The 20,057-nt window shown below is 38.6% G+C and overlaps 1 protein-coding gene across 7 annotated transcripts in view; it reads right to left on the bottom strand.

The window, feature by feature from the left end:
• The window catches only part of CHD7 (chromodomain helicase DNA binding protein 7), a 131,872-nt gene that overhangs the window by 57,609 nt on the left and 54,206 nt on the right, over positions 1-20,057 (bottom strand). For all 7 annotated transcript variants that reach the window (XM_048286429.1, XM_048286432.1, XM_048286431.1 and 4 more), the window contains one exon: positions 107-528. In XM_048286429.1, the coding sequence (XP_048142386.1) occupies positions 107-528 (422 nt within the window). The remainder of the gene's footprint in view (positions 1-106; positions 529-20,057) is intronic.

The raw sequence follows: 20,057 nt of genomic DNA, 5'->3' as shown, positions 1-20,057 counted from the left end.
ACAAAACAAGATTTCCTCCCCACCCACGCCATTTAGCACAGATGCTCTAGAAATCCCACAAACACACTGTTTTTCTCTCATTGCATATACAAGTTTCCTGACTTACCTAGCCTTTTTGCTGGTCTTGGGTTTTGGCGTGGTATTTTTTGCTTTCTTTTCCTTTGGCTCTTTAGGGGTCTTAGGGACTTTGGGGGTCTTGGGTTCCTTCTTTTCCTTGGGTTCTTTAGGATCCTTCGGTTCTTTTTTTGCCTTGGGCTTTTTCTTTTTCTTCTTGTCTTCTTGGGAGCAATCCACTGAGTTTCTGCTTAGATTCTGGCTGTCAAGTCCCCCAGGAAAGTCTTCCTTACCAAAACCTTTACTGGGACCTTCTGCAGCAATGTGATTGTTTTTCTTTTTCTTTTTCTTTTGCTGTGGCTGCGGCTCAATTGACGGCAGATAATCATCACTTTTCACTAGCTGGGTATTCGGTCCACTAACCTGAGTCATATCCGGCACTGGTTTCTCTAAAAAGGGTTCCGACGGAGAATGCTGAGAATGATAAATAGAAATAAAATTGTAGATCTGCAACTTTGATTTCTAAAACTTTGCTCTTTCAGAGCATGAGGTAACAGAGGGAGAAAATATTAAGCCCAGGATTAACCTATTAACAAGAGTCAGCATATCTGAAACACTGTGCATTAAACAGTAAAGAACAAAGCTTTTTGCAGTCAGAACAGTAGCAAAATGACCAGAAATTCTTGATAATCAAGGGTAAAATTATTCTAAAGCGGATAAAGTGGAAATATAGAAAACATTTAGTCTTCAACACGTAGATGCAAAAGGAATGCAATTGTTTCAGACATTTCAAAATAGTTGTTAGCAGAATGATTAACTTGTTACAAATTATTCAGCTGCACTGGAATTTTGTCCTTAGGAGAAAAAAATTGTTAAAATTTGTTTCTAGACATTCGAAGGAGAATAAAAGTACATTCACAGGCTATATTGATAAAAAATTAATCAAGGCAATTTACATTGGTTCATCGGTGACAGGAGGTATTTTGATCAGCAAGTGAAGGATTAAGCCACTTGAAAATGTATTACAGTGTTACGTTTTATGTCCAAGATCCACAGCTTCCAGTTTGTACTTGAAACAGATTTGTTCCTGCTCCAGATTGGACAGAGAACTACAGTAAGTGCTTATGAACCTGCATAAACATCCGATCTCAAAGTCTCTATGGCATATCAGGTTTACACCAAACTTATAAGCTAGAGGAAAACCCATGTATAGTTACACAAATGTTAAATGCCCAGACTAAAATACATTGGATATATTGACAACTATTTTCACCTTAATGGTTCTGTTCTACACAAAGATCCATGAGTCTGCAGTGAAAAGCTATCTAAGCTCCACCATGACTTTGCAGCATATCAAAGCTCTGACCTGCTTCTCCCTGCCTGCCCATGGTTATAAATGCAGGATGAGAGTGCTTTTCTAGAAGAAAAGTAATAGCATGGCACCATACTGATGCCTTTCTTGCACCTACATAGATGGTCAGACCATTTTACCTACACTCTTTCTCTCTGTTTCTCCTCCTTTTCTGTTCTGTAAAAATTAAGTCAGGATGATACTAGGTGGACAACTTCCCCATTAGTCATGGTGTCAAAGGATAGCCACTTGAGATGTTTGATCCATTGAATTGGGCAGAAGAAAATTTTATAAGAAATAAGAATTTTACTTCTAGGAGAAGCAGTGCCAGTGTAACTGTAATGCTCTTCGCATTTCCTTTTCTCCACGTTTTTTTCTAATGGCACTTACTTAGAAGTGACAAGAGTGCAAATGAATGAATACAAAACCAGTCCTTGAGCATAAGGAGAGCTGATGGGCATACACATATATATCTACTTCAGCAACCTAGATCCAAATAGAAATGCACTTAAGATCTAGGAAACAAAATTCTTGATAATATTACATGAGAAAGTGAATGCATGGGTATATTTCCAAATATATTAATATAATTTTATGAATGTAAACAAACGGAACCAGTGTAGTCCTAACTACTTCTGGCATTTCTTCACAGTAACATAAAACCACTGTACTGAATACACTCACATACTCAGAAGCAAAAGGAGCAAGGCTGTCAGAAAGTTAAGGATTTTTTCTGCTGTCTGGGAGAGGTCTGAATGGTACATGCTACACAATACAGTTCTGCATGGAAGAGACAGGACAAGAGGGAAGGCCTGAGTGACAGACTGACGGCCTGGGTCTCCTTGGCTTAACCAAGGACTTCCAGGGTGACTTCTGCATGTTTCTGTCCTCCACCTGCTTATTAAGTTCCTTTTTTGTGCAACAGGTCTAAGTTGCAGTGGAAACCCAGCTGTAATGCAAACCCAATGCACTCATTGCATTAGCACTGCATCAATCAGCCCCACATCAAGACCATCTCATGTTAGGCATCCTGAAGTACGAATCAACACCTGTTCCAGAAATCTGTAGTCACCACTGGCATGTACATATCCACACCGGAAAATTCACAAAAACTGGGTATTTGTATAGAAAACACTATCCCAGAAATTAAGTGGTAACAATGAGTTCTGCAGTACAATTATACATTACATGAAATAGACATCTTTTAAAATGTTCTGATTGGTTCTGAATTTGGTTGACTGAATTGAGTGCCTCAGATTTGTTATATCACGCAGAATAAAATGGCCTTCTCTCTACCTCAGACTGTTATGTGCTTGTACTAACCATTATTTTTAGGTAGAGAAATACGGGAATATTACCAAGATCACCTTTAAGTACTTCTTACCCCTGGATTTTAAGAACAGTACTTTTAACCTGTATAATTGCAAGATAGTCAATATATATCTGCATTATCTGCTATTTTGTATCTCATGCATCCTACATTTTGCAGAAATCTGAAGTGCAAGTTTCACCAATTTTTTCACTGAGCTGTCCTCTACCATCCTCAATCCTGTTTTAAAATGCTGCTCACCTGCTATATATAACATATATAGATGTAACTCTAGGGTTTTCTTTCCATTATTTGTAGGTTTTGTGTTGAGCAAGTACCTTCAATTCGACACTACAATACTTGGTTGCCATATTGAGAGAGACTTTTACGATTACCTAAAAGCTTATGTATAAAAGGCACAACTTTCTAGAACAGATCAAAATCAGTAGTTTTATTTTACTTCCTCCTATGCATATGAAACAGCCTAGCCAACAAATATTAAAAACCACAAGAAACCCAGTAATGCCATGTAAATTTAATTTTACAAAATTTTCAACATTGCAACTTCATTAGTGCTATGACCGTCACTGAAATCAATATTATATTTTATACATGCTTCAGTATTCAAAAACATGAATCCTTGACAACTTGTGGGTTGTTTTTGTTTGTTTCAGTCTGAACAGCAACTTTCAGCAGAGTCATAAGCAAATCTGAAAGCAAAGCTTTCCAAATCTCCACAATAGCAGCATCAGCCCTTTGTGACTTGACATTTGCAGTTTTAATGTGAGATCTGGACAGAAGGTAAGGTCCTGAGAATGGCAGCAATTGCTGCCACACTGTAGTACCCTGCGGAATTTCAGATTCTTACTTTTCAGAAACCTTACCCACAAGTGTCATTCTCAGGCTCTAAAACAACTGAAGACTATACATTAGACTGAAACATTATGCCTGATATAAATATCAAAAAACCCCAAACTTACTGCCTTTTATTTAAAAGATCAAGTTATGTGCATTACCAAGCATAAAAATACTATGATTTTGGTTCATATCATTCACAATCTCTGGAACACTGAAGCTACAAAAAGACAACTCTGCCCTAATTAGGCTTTGTAGGTTGTATTTCCTATACCTTGAAACTGTATTACTTTTGCCACATGCCACTCCCCTTGCAGTTTGGCACATTTTGTAATTCACTTTTATGTGATTTTCTAAACTGTAGCATTCTTTCAAAGAAATAGCTTAAATACTTTTATTTTTCTACGAAGTCTGTGGCTGTACTTCTGCAATATGCTTAAACCGTTTATCCCTAACCGACAACCCCACATTGCTCCCTAGTGTGACGCTGTGTAGGAGCAGCACAAATCTACTGAGAAGAGATTGGAAGAAGCTTGAAAGATGCCTTTTCTTACCCCAAACCAGTTGTCTGCTCTTTCTTAAGTAGGGAGAAAAGGAAGAACAACAGGCTTTCACTATAAATATTCGATTAAGCTTACCACAGGGAATTATTTCAAATAGTTCTACTTCTTTAAATCTAGAAAGGATTAGCTCTAGTTACAGGGTCACAATTTCTAATCAAAGAACCCCATTTTCCATTTATAGAATTTTTTAAAATATGTATATTACAAGTTTTTACCAAAAGATTGAAAAAATGTTTCTGCATACTTCATACAAATTGCTTCTCTTCCTGCTTTTAGTAGTAACAAAGCCATAATTTAGTATGTTAGTACAGAATTTAATCTTCCATGGGAAAGAAACCAGTGGAGATTAAACAAAAATAGGTATTCATCCTATTTGATACTGCAGCAGAATTATTTTTGGTATTATTTGAAATAAGGTGAAAAAGGTGCTCAAAAATATTGGTGTGTTTACTAGACCCACATCTCTTTAAATCTTTTAGAGAAAAGCTGTTTTTGTAAACATTTAACAAAGAACAGATGGCCTGTTTTAATCATGCGAAAAAACCTGGAGCTCACATTAATACTCCTACCAGCGACTACTGGGGCTAGTCACCTCCCTAACCAGCAGCATGGCACAGTCTTTAGTAATTCCATTTAATTTTACAATGGACATTTTCTCATCAGTTCCCACTGCTCGACAGTTAATCAATGCTATTAACATGCAATATCACAATGCAGGACACTCCTAAAGATCGCAGCTTATTAGAGAAAATACAGAGATTCTTCAAGAACTCCGAAGTGTTAAAACAATTTGTGGCACAACAGGCTACACAGCATTGTCAGTAAGAGCCAACGACATCCAAGGAATAAAAAATGAAAACACTATTAGAGAAATAGAATCATCTGTTTCTAGACTGGAAAATTTCTGGAATTCAAAACTATTTTTGAGCTTCCAAACAGGTATCACCATGACTTGAAAAATTAAAACCTACCTGCCTCTGTTTCAGAGCTGCTTACACTTTTAGACTATAAGCTCATTCCACCCAGCACAAAGTATAGAGAGCTGTCTCAAACCAGGCCTGTTATGTGAAGCAGCAAGATGGACAAGATGTAGGATTAATCCAGTGAGGGTGAGTGGCAGGGAGGGAGGTTAAGGAGGAGAGTCTTTCTGTTGCTTGAACAAGAATTGAACCACAATCAACTGTACTGAAAGCAGCTGAGTGTCACTTCCCTAACAGAGCAGCAACTTGAGCCAATACTGAGCTTTACGAAGTACGAAGCAAGAGCAGCAAAGTGTGCGACGTGACTCAGCTAACTTTGTGAAATTTAAACATCAGCACCAAACAAAAAAAAATTTTAAAATAATTCCTTTTACCGGGACTACACGTTTATTTCCATGGTGGGTATTAGTTCCAGACTCCATGGTCTTTTCCATATTTAAATAAAGATCTACAACAACCACACTTCATTTAAATTTTCTTAAATTTTGGTTTACTAAATTGTCTAACAGTAAAGCAAGTGATCACTCAGTTCCCACTGACTTCAAAATACAAACCTCTTTGGTATGATCTCCATACAATGGATAATTTCACTTTAGGTAAATCATTACAGAATATTCTCAACTGCAACCCTGTTCAGTTATCACCTTCACTCTGGAGAAGTTATAACAGCAACCTGTGCAAATTCTTTTAAAACAGAAGACAGACTATATAGCATGCTTCCAGCAGCAGCTCTACCTAGTGCCACAAAGATCACTCATTTTGAATTTGTATCCTTCCTGACTGGCACAGTCCAAACAGTGTTAAAAGCCATCACATAACCAAATTGCTCCATGACTCTTCCTTTCAAAGGTTAATGATAGGATTCATCCTCCCTCTGGATTATTTAGAATGAACTACTCATCTTGACTAATTTGGAAAGTTTCTGTGTCATGTCTCTATGCATTGCTTTGTCCCTGCAATTCTCAACTTGTCTCATGAATACTTTCAGCATTAGGCTCCTCTTAGTGCCCCCTCAATGTGAAGCATGCTTCACCTTTTGTAGACCTCCATAAATACTTTCCTGACATTGTCCATATGCAGAGCTCACATATCAGTAAAAACTCCACAGTAAACAGGAATCAACACCACTTCCAAAACTCCAGCCAAATGCCAGTACCTACATTCAGCAAAAGCTGTACAGTATTTTTTCTATATTAGGTAAAGTCCAGAAACATCCTCAAGACTACATTCACACTTGTAATTGTTTCAAAAATATATTTTACCAATCAGCTTCTTCTCCTTTATTGTAAATGATGATCCCTTCGCTTTTCTGTGAAACTACTACCTTGAAGATGTGTATGTTTCTTTTAGTGTACTATATGAAAATACTTAGTACTAAACTTAAAATATTTTGGGGAATATGATGCTGTTTAGAAACAACTGCTATCTCAGTAATTCAGAAACCCTCCTAAGAAAATTGTAGTTCCAAAGTGACAACTGGGATTTATAAACCAACAAGCGCTGTCAGTGATCTCTGCAATAAAGGGAAAGACATCACACCAGATGACAATGAAAGTCTGGTTTTGCAAATAGGTTTGAAAGGAATCTAAATTTCTGGACGTACCTCTTCAGAACACAGATGAAAGTGTATAGAAAACAGAACTTCTATTAAAACCTTCCTAGCAAGACAAAACTACTGTGCATGAAAAAAGTTAATGTTTAAGCAAAATGCTGCTGCAATACCATTTTATTTCTTAATCAAGTCTTAGGAGAAGACAGAACAATCTAAGATTATTCTGAGTCATCCTGCTCTGTTACTGCTACTGGAAACCCATAAAAAACAGTACAATTACTAACAGGTTATAACTTGCTGATCCAAAGGTTTTTAAAAAAACTCTGAATCACAAAACTAGAATTCTGATGCCAACAGCATCCTAACAGTGGAGTGGAAGTGATTAAAACCAATCTTAGTGCCCTCTGCTACCACTGTAAAACTACTCTAATTTCTGATTTGGTGGAGCTGAAAATATCACCCAATTACAGTATTTGGAGGAATAAAAACATGCTATGCAAAATACAGAGTTTCTTAACTGAGTCTCAGCACAGCTACAGTAATAGAATTATTTATTTTCTGGTCATGTACTCTGCAGAGAAACACAGATTATAAAAGACAAATGATACTAATGTGGCCATCCAAAAAGCAAACATCCCATTATAATTTTACAGTAATCATATGTAGTGTTTTGTGCTCACAGAAAAAGTGAGACACATTACTAAGCCTATGGAATATCAGCCAGTGCAACGAGTGATGACAGCTTGTTCACAGCTCAAGAAACAACTAACTTGTCCCATAAGAGAGCTCCTAGGTTGCTGCCCATAGATCAGAATTGACATCAGCGTTGATCAGGCAATCTCAGACAACTGCCACCCCTACAGTAATGAAGTGTGCATGCTCCAAATTGGCTCTACATGTAAGGCATTGCAATAGCTACCACAGGAATTGTATGTAACTGGTGATGTGATGGTCAACAAGACAAATGTTTTGTTAATACTGTTTTTGCTAGAGATTACTTTGCAATATAGACTGACTTAGCAGTATAAGGTTGCTCCTAATGCAAGCTGGGCAGATCTTAAATATTACACAACAGCAGCCAGACTCTCTACTCTCTGTCATCACTATGCAGACTGAGGACTTACGCTTTTGGCAAGTTTTTACTAGCTCTAGCTGCAGAGACACATAGAAAGGGTGGGACAATTAAGCACAGAATTCTTCTGGTAAAAGCTTACTGCTCATGTTGACAGCTTGTCCACCTCAAGCCTGCCCTCCATGCATGTCCACAGTAAAAGGAAACTTCACTTTGTGTGTTCTCCACTATCAAGCAGTGCCAGAAAATGCCAACATGTTTTACCACAGAAGTTTTGCAGAGTTTATGCCATGCAGTCTATACCACAGGTGAGAAAATGACCAGCAGGCCAGCGAGAGTCCTACTGTCAAATGGCCTCTAAGCATCTTAACACCTTACTTCTGAAGGGAATGCACAAGTATTATGAGAAGTGGCTGAGGAAGCTTGGGTTGTTTAGTCTGAAGAAAAGGAGGCTCGGGGAGACCTTATCAGTGTCTACAGCTACCTGAAAGGAAGTTGCAGTGAGGTGGGTGTCAGTTTCTTCTCCCAGGTAACAGATTTCAGAACGAGAGGAAATGGCCTCAAGTTGTGCCAGGAGAGGTTTTAGATTGGATATTACAGATTTGTTTTTCACAGAAATGGTTGTCAAGCACTGGAACAGGCTGCCCAGGAAGCTGCAGTGTCACCATCCCTGGAAGTATTCAAAAAACATGTGATACTCGAGGACAACATTTAATGGTGAACACAGCAGTGCTGGGTTGGCGGTCAGACTTGATGATCTTAAAGGTGTTTTCCAACCTTAATGGTTCTTTGATTCTGCCATGTAACATCTGTATCTAAAAATGTGCATATTTTCTTAGTGAAGTTATGTCTGTGAAGTTATTCCCAGGCACAGCTATCAAGATTCCTAGTGCTTACTAGAGAATTCCTTCGATTAGAGAATATCCAGGAGATTTACCAACAGTCCTTTCCAACCCCTCTAAGATAAGGCAATGACTGCTCATCTCCAGGCAAGATAGGGAAGTCACTCAGTGAAGTAAGAACATGTCAGGATGAAAGAGTCTCCAGAGAATCTGTACAATACTTCAACTGCTCCAGTAAAGGGGGAATATAGGGGAGGAAACATCTGCACATATTCAACCAAAACAGCAATAATTAAACTGCTATTATTAAATAAATTAGCATTATAAAAGACTAACCTAACATTTTAGCATATATACAAGAGTTGTTGCTCTTGGGCTTGCCTCCATGTTCCCCACACTGTGAAAACAAAGCAGTTCCTCCAAAACAGTCAAATGCAAACATCATCCTTCTCTTGGGCACATTTCACATCCATGCTTTGAAATCCAAGGTCCTGAAGTGAGAGACAAAACCATACTGCCCTGTACACACAGCCTCCTCCCTCAGCCAGGAGAATTCCCTCCATTCAGCTACTGAACATCAAAAGCATGGAGATCCATCTTCTCTGAAGGGGTAACCTGTTCCTGCACCACATTGTATTTTCATCACCATAGTTTATGATGCTGTGGTACAAACTATGATTTCCACTAAACACCCTGTTCCCCACCCAGAAAAAGAAAATGCAACAAAACAGTCCTGGCTGACTTGGTATATTAAGCACTTAGAGCCTGCCCACAGTAATATAAGTGATAAACGTCCTCTAAAACTTATGGCTTTTTTCTACAAAAGACTAAAGTCACTCAGAGAACCATTTTCAGAGGGATCTTACATAGATCATATCTAGTCCTATCAATATATCTTTCTGCTATCAAATTTAAATCACAGTGACACGCAGCAAACGGCACCAGGTTTATGACTACAAGGAAAGTCAAAGACCAACATATGTGGTACAAACGCTGGTTCTTCTGACCACAGACAACTGAAAAAGTTCCATCTGTGCTCTCACTGCTGCAAGTAATAGTAGCAGTAATAGCATTACACACCGTAACAGCAAGAGTATTTCTATTCTGGTACTTTTTTCCCCTACCCCTTCTAACCCTCAAGAGTTAACAGGAAAACTTATTTAACAGGCTATAAATGTAAAAAATGTAAGGTGAAGGGTAATAAGATACTATATTGTATGTTTATTTGAGAGATATATAGTATTAAAAAACTAAAAATACTAGATGTATGTATGTGTTAAGTTAGAAGCAATACTTCTTTTTTGATTTGCTAAACCTCTAATAAGGTATTCTTTATCTAAATCCAGAAAAAGTATATTTCCACTTTTTGTAATTTATAATAAAAAAGTTTACTTTAGTCTAAGGAAGGGAGAACACCTATAGAGAGAAAGGCAGCATGCTTGGGGCAAGTTTTTTCATTAGATTAAGCTGAAGACTTGCAGGCCAGGAAACATTTTTTAACAATGAATCACAGAATTATAGCATATCCTGTGGTGGAAAGGAACCCACAAGGATCACCGAAGTTCAACTCCTGGCCCTGCACAGGACACCCCAAGAGTCACACCATGTCCCTGAAAACGTCCAAATGCTTCTCTGTCAGGCTTGGGGCTGTGACCACTTCTCTGGGGAGCCTGCTCTGGCACCCAACCACCTCTGGAGAAAAACCTTTTCCTAATATCCAAAACAAACCTCTCCTGACACAGCTTCATACCATTCCTTCAGGTCCTCTCATTGGCCATCAGGGAGCAGAAGATTAGTGAGTGCCCCTCCCTCCACTTCCCTTGATGAGGAAGTTGTAGACTGCAAAAGAACCAAACTGCAACAGACTGTAAGGAAATCCACTAGGAGCAGATGGGCACCATGTGGCTACAACTGCATATTGCCCCAGTCTAATTACTTGGCACCACTACATGCCTCTGTATTTTTTTACAGCATGCTCATGCCAGAAAGTCCTCAAACTCAACCCTCACGTCCACGACTACGTGCCCTGTTTGCACATGCACACCACAGTGGCCTTTCTTCTGGGCTTGGTTATTTTCCAGTCTTGGGAAGCTTTAGACAGACACCAGTCATAGCCAGCCCTTTCAGCCTTCTTGAGGTAATTCACTGTCTGTTTTGCCACACATACCTGCCCCAGGGCAACCTCTCACCCCTCTTCTGAGGACACTAATGCAAGGGTCTTCAAGGGGACTAGGCCACCTCTGAGAAAGCCATCTCTTAGGGACAGCCTGGAGATCACAGCTGCCCAACAAGCCCTCACTCGTAGACATGACTGAGGACAGCAGCTGAAGAGCAAGACTTCAAACATTCATAAAATAGTAAGATATAGCAGCCACCAGCAAAATCCTTTCAAATGTATTTTTAGGCCATTACATTTATTAGCGTATGGTGTTCCAATACAGTAGGAATAGATAAAAATTCTCTATCGCTTTCCTAACCCCTTCCTTATATACCTAGGAAAACAAGAGCCCAGCATTTTTGTTTTAGAAGTTCCCTACCATCAGCTTCTAGACTTGCTAAAACATCCATGTTTAGGAAGCCTGCACATTTAAAAAATATACCAATCACAGTTTAATGACAAACATGCATCAGATGACAAACTTGGTGAAAAGAGGATGCAATTCATAGAGAGTCTTTACTAAGAACTTTATCGCTTCCCCTATCTGCATGCCCTCATCAAAAAAAGAACAAGTTTTCACAAACGTATAAATATATATATCATGTTCTAATAGTTCAAGGAAAGGGCAATGGCTTTAGATGTTTAAGATTTCAACAGATGTGAAAAAGGACTACAACCCCTGAGTTTTTACTCCTGCCCACAGAAAGAAGGTCCCACTGAAGTCCCAAGATACTTCCACAATATCCTTAAGTATTTTTATTAAATCACAGAGCACTCTGAACTTTTCCATGGTTTGCAATAAGGTATTTTTATAATTTTAGCAAGATATCCTGCAGATGAAAGTGTACCAGATTGAGAAAAATTAGCTGAAAGCATTAGAAGAAACACTACCAGCACAGATAAGTATACTTTGGTTTCAGTTTGGAGCTGACCAACGTTCAACAATATTTTATCTGAATGACTGGAACAGACACACTAGACAAATAATACAAAACTCTTTTTCTTCCCCCTCTGCAAGGTGAAGTTGTACTGTATCCACAATCAAAAGATGAAATCCTTTTCATTCATTACTTGAGCTGGTGCCCTTTTTTTTAAACTACAACTTGTACTCAAGTGTTTTCTGCTACATATGTTAAAAAACACACAGAATTCTCGGATCACATGGACTTCTAATACTGTAAAATACTAAGGTACCACCAAAGAAAGAAAGTTAAACCACTCCAACCATTTTTCTTATTATTTAATAATTCTAGTCTTTACATTTGCTGACTTCTGATTAAAAGAGCCTCATCTCAGAATTTTCTCCAAAAAGACCATATTTGGTAAATGTTTTCTGATACCATAAGATTATATCCAGAATATCTCAATCTAGCTGTCTCTACTGTTCATGTCTACTCCAAATCTCAAAGTGTTTAATTGCTGCTGTTTCAATCTCATAGTACAGGTGAGCACACTTAGTACTAGGAGAATCATAATTTGAAACTGTAACTTTATGTTCTGACATTCTAAATGCCATTTCCTTAATCACAAAGAAGTACCACACCATGAGAGAAAAAGAAACTCTAAAATCCCACTGACGCTATCACTTCTATTAGACATCCCAAATAAGTTGGAATTCCTTTTCTAACCCGTTTGTATCTAATATTAAACTGTCCTTGCGCAGCAGAAATTCAGAACCTTTCTTCAGACACTGACCAATGAGCCAGCCTGCAAGTGAAATAGCAAACATGCAATGTTGTCTTGAAAAGATTATTTAAGTTCATTGTAACCCTAAGAAAACACACTGTAAATTATAAACATATTTTTATTTTTTTAGATAACATTCTAAATCATTTAAGTATTTCAAATACTCAAAAACAAAGAATAATTGTTGCTACTAAACAAAATTTACGCCCTATTGCTTAACTTTCTACAATAATATGTCTAACCTACGGGGTGACTCTTCCCCAGTTACTACAGATCTGCTGCCTTATGCAGTTCATGGGATGGATGAGACATCTAGATTAAATCAGATCTAAATGACTATGACATTATCCTGGAGAGAAGACTCATGTTACCTTGAAAACTTAAATACAGAAAAAGGGAAGACTACAAGGAATGATGAAAGCAGTGAAAGTCAGGAAAGATAAGTTACTTTTTCCTAGCAGCCTCAGCTCATTGTGATACTTTTTTTTTTTTCCAGATAGGCTTTCGTTTTGTTGGGTTTTGCTTGGGTTTTTTTTCCTTTTCTTTTAAATTACGTACTCATTTCTTATTAAGAGGGGTCTCCAGCAAAGGACTTTCCATGGACCTTCTTCTTGGAAAGTACTCAACAATGGCTGCAAGAAAGCACCTACTTGGATAACTACTGGCTTCAGCTTCAGGGGCAATACAGCCCAGCATAACACACATAAAGAAGCCCCAAATCCCATTACTATCACTCTTGCCTCAGGCAACTCCCTATCCCTCTGTCCTGGCTTACTCATATGTAAAATGGGGAATACACACCATAGGAGAGTTTAGATGATGAATGAATTAGTGGTTGATGAAGTTTTTTGGTATTACGATTAAAACTTCCATTTAAAAAGCTCATTTAGCTATTCTTTACAAACACACAAAGAGAGACACGGTTTGTAGGAAGAGTCTGCTTGTTTCATGAGATTCAGTAATATTCATTATTGGGTTTACTGGATAATATACAGTCAACAAATTATCAGGCCATACCTCAAATAATAAAACCAAAGTAATTAAACAGCTACTTCTATCACAGAAGGTTGCATACACTGCTTACATTCCATTTTATGGGCATGAGGAACATGCAGTGTCAGTCCTACTTCAGATCTCTTTTAACTACAGCTTTGAAGCTTGCCATCATTCTGTAAACTTATCACTTAAATTTTGTGCATTAAGTAACATAGTTTAACATTTTCTGTCACTTACTTAGTTCTTTCTTGATACTTATTTTCAAAAAGTATATATAAATGTTACAACCAAAGCCTTCTTGCCAACTGGAGATAGGACAAGGCAGACTCTGCAGATGGTAACAAACAATTACAGTTTTCCAATGCCCTCATCACACCCCTCTTTCAGAGGCACTAATGCTTACAGCAACAGAAATACTGAAAAGCTCTACGTGTCCCATATTAAGTATGTGGGAAAACAACAAAAGAAGAGTTAAAAGCCACTATTGTTCATTATATACATATATTTACTAATATATACATATGTATTCAAACATTTTGCTTTCAGTGTTTAAATTGTTTCAAATGATGTCTGACCCCCTTCCCAAACTACAGTTGTTTCCATGTTCACTTTCCAATATCTTACAAAAAAACCAGCACAATCAAAAACCTGCCAAACCAACACCAAAACCAGCCTGCAACAGGGGGGGAAATAATCAGCTACATCATGCCAACTCTCCCCTGGTAATACACTTAAAAATTAACTTCCCCCATCCTGTCATGTAGGAGATACCCAGTCTTCAGGTCAAAAAACTTCTATGAAGATAAAACACAATGCAAAGGCAGGTTTTTCCTTTTCCCTCTCCCGTGTCTAAACAGAAAAGGAAAACAACCTGGAAAGTAATGATTTGTGCAGTGGCTTTCTTCCATTTTGTTTTCAATACACTTCTAAATAGTTAAGCAGTAATTCTAAAAAAATCTGATTAACCAGCCTTTAAACACCTATAGTTGATCAAGTCAAAGAAATCAGAGAGAAAAAGGTACAATGTATCTTCAGCAGTGATGCATTTTATACCAATGACACCTATATATTATGAGAGAAAAACTACTAAAGATTTAATGGTGCCAATTAAAGAAGCCAAGAGTTTGCATGGCTCAATGGCTGAGTCATAGACCTTTTCCCCATAATAGGTTCCATTATAGTCCTGAGCTCAAGGTGTGGGAAGAGGATTGCAGATGAGTAAGAGGAATTAGTATTTTTAAATGTTATTGCCAGGGAAGGTGTCCTTTAGGCATTACACAGCTGCATGTCTCTGGTAGCAGTGGAGCAGCTTGTGCTTACTCACCATCCTAGTTCTAAGTGAGATGCACAGAATTGTGGACACCTCACAACTTCAAAACACTAACACAGAAATTAAACCCATCAATGTAGAGCCCTCTCAAATTTAATCAGTATTTCATATGCATTTCCAAACTTGAAATACTTCAGTACTTGTAATTTTTGTGCCATTCTATTATCCCTAATTTTTTTTTTACTTATTTATACTTACGTAAAACAAGGTAAGACTGTGTAGCTAAAGACCAAAATAGTTTGCACTTAAACCACAGGACGTCTGTAAACAACTGGTGTGATGTACAAAGAGGAAAAGAAAATTAAAATGTTCAAGTGCCTCTCAAGATTGTTTCCAGTAAACCTAGGGAAGTATTTGTGCCAGAGTACAACACTGCACAAAATTCTGATCATCCACATCAACAATTACACCTCAGACATGAGTACAGATTATCTTGAAGGAGAAGTCTAAAGGGAATTTAACTTACTTTAGATAGATTACTACTTATCAAAACACTGACAGATCCTAATACAGGAAATGAAAATAATTAAGATGGGTAAAATTGACACCAGAGCGAATTGAGTATAAAACTGGCATCTGATAAATTTAGGACAGAATCAGATGCCATTCCAACATTCAAACTAATCTGATTTGGGTAAGAATTTCAAAAAACAGGAATACTGGAAGCAAAAGCCAAGTGCTCTTTAAGTTTGATGAGGTTTAGAAAAGCAGTTCGTAAGATGGCACACGTGACAACTGGAAGCTCAACTCAAAAGGCCCAGACAACCTTTACAAGTACTTTGCTTCTAATGACTGGGAACAGTAAAAATCAACAGCAAAATCTTGTTTACATTAAAAAATAAATGCATTTTAACAAATGCAATTTGGAATATGACAAACACCGAACATAGTAGTTCAGAAAAGAGTTAAATATGGTTAGAAAAAACATTTATGTTTCATTTTCTAGGGGAAGAAAGTATCTATTAAGCAGACTAATAGGGCTGGTAAAACAAGCTCCTGGTCACAGAAGTTTTATCTTCAAACCTGAAAAAAGCAGTTGGCTACCCAAACAGCTTTTATAACTACACTGGCCAAAATAACCTGAAAAACCCTGAAGTATTACCTGTTTTACAAATCTAACTTCACACACATCCTTGAGTCATCACAGCTATGAATGTGATTACTCAGATACCCAAAAGAAAACCTCTGTGATTTCAAATGTTTGTTTTTATAAAATTTTTTTGACAAGTAATTGTCTTTGTATCATGACAGTCATATAAAATGCAACAATGATGTTTAAAATAGAAAGGGCTGCTTATTAAATAAAGATGCCACAGTCCCAGTGTTCTTTTGCAATAACTTTTCTATTCCCTGGTTTGGGCAATTTTTCCCAAACATTGCAGAAGTCATTTTTATTTTCAAGTACTCTAGACAATAGAGACTTGAGAAAAGAAGAAGTAGGCAATTATTTAATTACTGGTCATCCATCGTTTGTTCATTTATGCAGTTACATCATTTAAATATTAGTGATATACTTGTAAGGAGTGGGTTAGTGCAGGAGGGAGCCGGTGTCCAATTGCTGGGCCTCTGTCTTAACCTGCCAACAGGAATGTTGCAACTGAAAAGATTCCTGAGAGAATTTCACCTCTTTCTAATGCTGTGTTGGAAAACTTGTTCTTCCTCAAGAGCTTCCTACACACAACATTCCTAATACAAGAGACCAGAATCAATGAGGATAAACGAAGGTAGAACAGATTCTTCTCTCAGAAAAAGAGTAACCTCTTGCACAGAAATTACCCCAGAGCTCCCAGCCCAGAAGTCCATGGCCTGCTTTGAGGGCTCTCCAGACCAGTTAATTAATAATCTAAAACCCCTTCTTCTATCCCCACCCATTGAGGCAATTGAGTGGTTTACAAAACTGCTTTGTTTTGGGCTAAGTTTGATACAAACTGATGTAGAGACACTTAGAAGAGACAGAAAGGATGAAGAGTTCTTATCTTTTACACCTACAAGTAAGTCTTACACAGCCGATCACTGAAAAAGCAAGACAACCTGCAGATCATATTTCAACTACTTACAACTGAAGTTTTCTTGGATATTTATTTCCCTCCCCACAATGTTTTCTTTGCCTGAATTATGAATACAAGCATCTACCTCTTCAGCATCTACAACTCACAGAAAATATTTCTGAGTTAAAAGGAAAATATGCTAATCAAGATTTAAGTAATTCTGTATTTGGAAGTTGCAAGAAATAAACTGGTGGTTTTCTAACATTGAAGTAAGGTAGACATTTTCACGTGCACTGCTAGTATGCTTTTTATGTACCAGTCCCCATAGTTCTGCATGAGAATTTTTGATTATCCAATTAGACAGTCAGTAAAAGCCCTTTAAATGCAGGAGGTCACATCCTGAAGCTGCAGAGGTTATATTCTAGATCTACTAGAAGACAAAGCAACACAGAAGACAATACTCAAAGGCTTTTTTGAGGACATGTAAATGCACAGGAGAAGTCAAGCTGACACTCAAGAAAGTGTGCAGGAGCTGATGAACAAGCAGTGCTAACTCTTCTCAAGGTAGGGTTTCTGAGGCAAGCACCCCTCAGAGCACCAGGCAGACGTGGAGGAGCTCGCCCAGGATGGTGGGGGCGGGAGACAGAGGAGGTTTGTGGTCACCTCCATAACCCCAGGCGTGTTACCATCAGCACAGTTCCACCCTTTGAAATGGAAACAATGACCTTGTTTGTGTGACCCACCAACAAATTCCCACTGATTCAAGTTACACAAAGGTTATCTGATGGAAGAAGTTAACAGATATGGAGGGCACATATCACAGGCTAAAGCCATCTTTTTCTAGGTGGCTTACTGACCTGTCAAACTCGGGTGACTGTGGTTTCATGCTGACACTTCCCACTAGAAAATCTACAGCCCCCCAGAAAAGGCTCAGCTATGCCCAGTTCCCTTCAAAGCCAAAGGCAAATATAACATCATAACACACATAACGTTTTTAGTGTTTGTTCTCTTTGGTCTTTCCATGGCCTTTCCAGAAAAGGTGGCACTATATAATCCATAACTTTCATGTGAGGTGTGGATACACCATCAGAAGCCAACAGAGAACTCCCTCCTGGAGAGATAATAGAATGGCTTGGGTCAGAAAAGATGTTAAAGGCAATCTAGTCCAATCCCCCTGCAATAAGCAGGGACATCTTCAACTCGATCAGGCTGCCCATCCAACCTGCCATTGAACATTTCCAGGGATAGGGCATCTACCACCTCTCTGGGGAACCTGCTCCATGGCTTCATCACCCTTACCATAAAAAACGTCTTTCTTTAATCTAGACCAGTCCTCTTTCGGTTTAAAATTATTAGCCCTTGTCCTATCAGAGCAAGACCTGCTAAAAGGTCTGTACCTATCTTTCTCCATCTTTCTTATAAGCCCCCCCTTAGGTACTGAAGGGCTGCAGTAACGTCTCTCCAGAGCCTTCTCTTCTCCAGGCTGAACAACCCCAACTCTCTCAGCCTTTCCTCACAGGAGACAAGTTCCAGACCTCCGATATCTTCATGTTCTTTTCTGAACTCACTCCAAGAGATCTATGTCTTCCCTGTGCTGAGGACCGGAGAGCTGGATGCAGCACTCCAGGTGGGGTCCCACAAGAGCAGAGCAGGACAGAATCACCTCCCTTGACCTGCTGGCCACAGTGCTTTTGGGTGCAGCCCAGGACACAACTGGCTTTCTGTGCCGCCAGCACATTTTGGCAGGTCATGCGCAGTCTTTCATCCACCAGCACCTCCAAGTCCTTCTCAGCAGGGCTGCTCTCAATCCCTTCAACCCCTAGTCTGTAATTGATACCCTGATGTAAGCGTAGCACCTTGCACTTGGACTTGCTGAACCTCATGAGGTTCACACAGACCCACTTCTCCAGCTTGTCCAGCTCTCTCTGGGTGCAATCCCAGACCTCAGGCACGTCAACCTCAACACCCAGCCTGGTGTTGCCAACTTGCAGAGGGTGCACTTGATTGCCATGTCAGTGTCATTGATGAAGACATTGAGCAGTACTGGTGACAATACACTTTTCTGGGACTGGAGGTCCCTACACTTAGCTTTACACTGAAATGCAACCACTGTCATTTCAGACGCCAGCCTGAGCAGATCTCATCAGAAAGTGAGATTTACATTACACCACAGAATTCTGTTCTGTCAGTTTCCCTCTTCCCTCTTTTTTGTTTCTGTTGTCAAGATCTGCAAGCTTCTGGTAGTGGACATGTAACTCTCTTTATAAACTTCCCACATATTTTTTGCTTATTATATAAACCTACTCTCCTTATAATCAACTTTCCCAGGCCACACAAACGTAGTCTGCAGGGGACTTCAGAGGTATAACAGACCATGGTTTGGAAACACCAACTTAAAGAAATCTTAACAGATACACATGAGATACAAAACCAGAACTGATCATCAGTAATCAACTTTATTTTTCTTTTCAGGTGGGAAGACAGCAGTTCTCCATATGGCCTTTTCATTGCTGTATTTTATTAACTTCAGTATGACAAAGTGGGCTTGAAATCACAGACTTGCTAAAAATCCATTGATGTTATATTTGCTGCTAAGATCCATTTATGTCAAAGAGCCCAAGGTACTTCTCAGACTCTATAGTCACAGCAACAAATGAAAATAGCCTTTGAATATGCTAGCTATGCCATGTCACAGGTAGGCTTTTCCCAACTCCTCTAGTAACTGAACTAAACTAAGAATTAAACCAAAAGGTGTCATTAGAACAGGGAGGGAGGATGCAAAACAAAACAAAATAAACAAAAAAAAACAAACAAAAAAATCCCCCCAAACACACATACAAAACCAAACCAACAAAAAAAACCCCCAAAACCCCAAAAAAACCCAAAACCCAAAACCAAACCAACAACAACAAAACCCACCAAAAATCCCACACTTCATTTTCTGTGGACAAACCGCATTTAGCAGCACAAACTGAGGTAACTCATAACTTAGATTGTCCAACCTGTTTGATTAACACTGTTCAATGAAATACCTTATCTTTAGTGCAAATATCTTTACTATCGTTGCTCCAGACATCCTTCACACAACCTATAGTAAAATGTAAAAATCCCTATAGGCAGATCTTAAATCAGACATGCCTACAGCAATACCAGATCTAGATTTCAAGTTATATTGTAATGCTACATTATAGCTGGAAAGCTGTGTCTAAAGCAACACTTTTAACTCGCCCCAACTGCCGTAAGAGTTTCTGAGTTACATTTTTGGGCGTTGCTTTACAGAGCAGCAGGGAACTGCAGGAACTTGCCACTGCTGCAGAGCAC

Source organism: Corvus hawaiiensis, chromosome 26, assembly GCF_020740725.1.
Source record: "Corvus hawaiiensis isolate bCorHaw1 chromosome 26, bCorHaw1.pri.cur, whole genome shotgun sequence".
Taxonomy (NCBI): Eukaryota; Metazoa; Chordata; class Aves; order Passeriformes; family Corvidae; genus Corvus; species Corvus hawaiiensis.
This window is presented reverse-complemented; position numbering and strand designations above follow the sequence as displayed.